The following is a 4,503-nucleotide window of genomic DNA, read 5'->3' as shown; positions in this document are numbered from 1 at the left end:
AGAATGGCCTCGGCAGAGCACTGAGGAGGGGGTCAGAAGGCTCAGAGAAGTGGGTGTGTATTTCAATGGATTTACTACATGAAACCAGGAAACCCACCACCTAAATCTGTGTGCCCTGGGAGGGCCAGTAGGATACTCAGCATTAAGCCAATCAGGAATGCACGAGTGATGGGGGCTCTCTAGCGTCACTGAGCAGGTGGCTGTCCTCTGTAGGCCAGAGCTGACAGGAGGGGGTGCAGCCATGGAACTGAGTTCCCTGGCATTGATGGGGAATGAGAAGGTTCTGGACTAGCTGAGGTCTGCAAGTGGACATAATTATCATAGTGAGAAGCAAGACCAGAGTGGCCACTAGGGTGCCTTGGCACCCAGGGACCTGTGGTGACGGACAACACACTGCGTTGTTCCTAGCGACTAGATAGATGGGTGGCCAACTAGAGGATTCCATGAATTGTATGATCAAGAGAAATAAAAAAACTGATGACTGTTATCAGTCACTGCAGTAGAAAATCATGATTCCTCCTCACCCACTTTCCAGATCTGAGCTAGTTCTCAGACCCAGAGCCCATAACTGATGGAAAGACTGGATCCTCTTGAGGAAGAACCTGTAATGCTACCCCGAGTACATACAGTACAGTAAGTATTTCCTTAATGCTTTCCCAAAGGGACCCATAACCATTCACCAAAGAAAGAGATCCCTTTTGAGGGCTACCGGATACAGGGTCTGAACTATCATTGATGCTAGGAGGCCTGTGATGCCTTCAAAGTTCCCCAGTTAGACTTGGGGGTATGTGAAGGCCAGGTGATACATGGAGTCCTGCCTCTGTTAACTTTACAGTATCTCGAATAGGTTCGTAGACTCTTCTTGCAGTCGTTTCTCTAACCCTTGTGTGCATTACTGGGATGGATATACTTAGACGTTAGCAGAACACTCACATTGGTGCCCTCGCTATGGGTAAGAGTTTTTATGGTACGAGAGCCAGATGGAACCTCCTTAACTTTAGCCCTTTGTCACCAAGAGAGAAAGTAAAAAAGTATCCAGATGGAATTGCAGAGATTAGTGCCACCCTCCAAGAGCTAAAAGATGCAGGGTGGTGGTCTCTGTCGTATCCCTGTTCAGTTCACCCATTTGGCCTCCTCATTGGATTTGATTTGTTGATCCTGTTTGCAGTACCTCTCTTAGTATTGCTATTTGTGGGATTAAAGTGTGCCTAATTTATCAGCTTGGAATCCCGCAAAAACATCATCTCAGACCAAGAGTCTCATTTCATGGTGAAGGGTCAACATGGTCATGAGACACGTAATTCAATTCGCTGGCCGACTCTGTAACACACTGTCTGGAAGCAGCTAGTCTGATTGAGTACTGAAATAGCCTAATGAAGGTTTAGGGAAGGTGCCAGTTTGTGAAAGACACTTTGTGGGGTTGTGGTAGTGCCCTCCAGGATATGGTGTATGTACTGAATCAAAGGCTAAGGTATGGTGCTGTGTTTCCCCAAAGCTAGGATAACACGTCTCTGGGAAACAAGGGGTGGAAATAGGATTGGGTCCACTCATCACCATTTCTAGTAGTGTTCGTGGAGAATGTGTGCTTTCTGTTGTTACAACTCTAGGCTTTGGTGCAGTAAAAGTTCTGGTTCCTGTGGGGAACATATCTTACCAGGAGACACTGCAGGGTTCCACTGTGAGTGACACTGTGAGTCCCTGTTCACTTAAGGATCTTCATGTCAGTGGAATAGCAAGCAAAGAAACGGGGAGGGGGGTGCGGTATCTGACCATGATTTTCATAAAGAGCTGGGGTTACTGCTCTCTAATGAGGGCAAGGAGGACTCAGTCGGGAGCTCAGGGATTCACCGGGACAGACGCTGATTTTTCCATGCCTGATGAGTGAATGGGCAATTGCAGCAACCATAGCCTGATGAAGGCAAGGCAACCAAGGGCTTACCCCCCTCAAGGAGAAAGCAACCCAGGCCAGCTGAAGTAGTGACTGAAGGCGAAGGACATGTAGTATAAGTGGTAAAGGATATAATTTATGACTCTCAATTGTAGCCTCGGGACCTGTTGCAGCAGCTGGTATTGTACCTTGACCCACTAACTTTCTTGCCTGAAGGCATTTTTTTTTTTTTTCACTTTAAGCAAAGTCTTTATTTTCAAGGAAAAAGTATATTTTCTCATTTTCTGTTCTTGGCATAAATTTTAATTATTTCCACTGGAACCAAAACCTCCTGAACCCCTTTCAGTGTCATCTAAAACTTGAACTTCCTCTATTTCTGGGTAAAATATCCGTTCACAAATGAGCTGTGCAATTCGATCACCCTTTTTGACTTCGAACTTTTCTTTGCCAAAATTAAACAGTACGACACCAACACTTCCTCTATAATCTTCATCTATGACACCAGCTCCTACATCTATGAAGTGTTTTGCAGCCAAGCCAGAACGTGGAGCTACTCTCCCATAGCACCCAGAAGGAAGAGCTGTCTGAATGTCTGTTTTCACAAGGGCTTTTTCCATGGGTGGTCCTGTGTAATCATAGGCACTGTATAGGTCATAGCCCGCGGCGCGCTCGGACCCCTTGGTCGGAGCGGTGGCGTGCTCCGAAAGCCGGACAAAGCGGAGCCGCATGCCGCCCTCCTCCGCAGGCCGGGCCCGTTTGCTGGGGGAGATGACTTGTGCCTCTTGAGAGCAGGGCATGGCAGGGCAGAATGTGAGCACGAGAGGGAGAAGGCAGAACAAGAGAGAGCCCCTGAAGGCTTTTATTTATTTTTATTTTTTATTTTAGAGATTAAGGCCAGCTACACCTTGAAAATTCAGTGACGAAGTGCACATAGTTTGGGTCAGGAGCAGATCTGAGCAGTATAATGGGTGAACTGTAACAGACACTTTCTGTGCCCTATGCCCCATTCCCTCAGGTGACCTGATTTCAGTGCAACTCTGGTAGAAAAATCTGAGCCTGTTGCCACCATCTTTTCTCAAGCATTAAATGTAGTATCTCTCTGCTTTTCTGATTCAGGGCTTTCTCTGAATCCAGAGAAGGCTGCTCAGCCCACACACGTGCAGCATGGGAAGTGCAGGAAAACGAATACCTCCGGGGGGGCCACCCTCAAACAACAGGGACAGGAGTCAGGTGAATGCCCCACCCTCCTTCCTTCAAGAGGATAATTCTGAGGTTCATTCTGCATGGTTATTCAGAGAGCCCTGAGTTTTCTGTAGAAATAACTAGGTCAATAATCTGCTCTTTATTGGTTTTCTCTCCTTCCCTGTCTCACTTCCCCTACTTCCTTGCTCTGGTTTCCTGAGATTATCTCCCAAGTGAAATACCTGCCCTCAGGACCTTGTTTCAGGCTCGGTTTTGAGAGGAACCCAAATTAAGACATTGATTTTCTCTTTTGAGCTTGTATAATTCTTATTCAGATTTTCACCTGTCTCACTTCCTCCCAAATTCTTCCCCAACCACAAGGTCTGGGTAAGGGACCCCTCTTACAACGGCTACACTTCCAACACCGAATAGAGTGCCTAGTCTATAAAAAGCCTCTTAGTAAATGTTTGTTGAACAAATAGCTCCCCCAGTGGCCTCTTCCCAGCGGGAGAGGAGCCACAGAAGACAAGCGTGAGTCTTGCCAGCCTCCGACGCGATGCTGCCATCTCCAAATATGCCAGTGCCGGCTCCCTCTGTGAGACAGAAGTCCATTATCTGCTCGTATCAGACTCTAATACACCTCAGCGAGGGGCCTCGGTAACTAGGCTGGATAAGTGCTGCACAGAACACCATCTCCCCCTCGTCCTCCTCCTTTGCTCCCCCTCCCCGCAGCCAGCCACATTAAGTGAGTAAGTAATGAGAATGGCTAGAAATTGAATTTTATGAAAAAGTAATCTGCGGCTTAGAGAATAAGCGGGGAGGAAAGGGGAGGGATTTGATGAGATGGGGGGGTACAATTTTAAGGCCTGTCGGGGGGAATGAAGGAACATGGGAGCTGACGAGGAGAGTCAGGTAGGAGAGTCATTCAATTAGGGAGGCTGAGATGGTGGCGTTCTTTTGTGCCCCTTCTGTTCTTTCTCTTTTCTCCACCCTTTTCATTTCATCTGTGGGTGTTTCGTCTTTATGGGGTGAAGGGGAAGAGGACTAAGACCGAGACAGCAGCAGGGGGGTGAGCAGAAGACGCTCAGACCACAGAATAAATTACTTTGCCTGCGAATCAGAGAATATTGGCATCTGGAGGGAACAAGGACGGGAGACGTGAAGCTGGAGGAGGTACAGGGGTGGATGAGGACATGAAGTGCTAGCATGGCCACGACCTACCTCATCCCGTTCTGACCTCCTTGATGGCCTCCCCGGTAGTCATGGGCCAGTCGTGATGGGTGAGCCACACTGTTGCATGAGTCAAAGTAGGGAGCAAGCAAGGCTGGATACTTGTTACAGGGAGGAGAGCATGCTGGTCATGGGTCTGACGATGTGTGAGCCCCTCACTAGGTGTGTCTATGAGTGATCGCATTGCATCCCAACAGCAACTT

At 48.0% G+C, this 4,503-nt stretch overlaps 1 protein-coding gene across 1 annotated transcript; it reads right to left on the bottom strand.

Annotated features, from left to right (window-relative positions):
• Positions 1–2,155: 2,155 nt before the first annotated feature.
• On the bottom strand, positions 2,156–2,722 carry LOC102989062 (deoxyuridine 5'-triphosphate nucleotidohydrolase, mitochondrial). The gene has a single exon (XM_007105607.4). The coding sequence runs from the start codon at positions 2,683–2,685 to the stop codon at positions 2,191–2,193; it is 495 nt and encodes a 164-aa protein (XP_007105669.1). The 5' UTR covers positions 2,686–2,722; the 3' UTR covers positions 2,156–2,190.
• Positions 2,723–4,503: the final 1,781 nt, after the last annotated feature.

Source organism: Physeter macrocephalus, chromosome 14, assembly GCF_002837175.3.
Source record: "Physeter macrocephalus isolate SW-GA chromosome 14, ASM283717v5, whole genome shotgun sequence".
Taxonomy (NCBI): domain Eukaryota; kingdom Metazoa; phylum Chordata; class Mammalia; order Artiodactyla; family Physeteridae; genus Physeter; species Physeter macrocephalus.
Note: the sequence above shows the minus strand (reverse complement) of the source record. Positions and strands in the feature narration are given on the sequence as shown.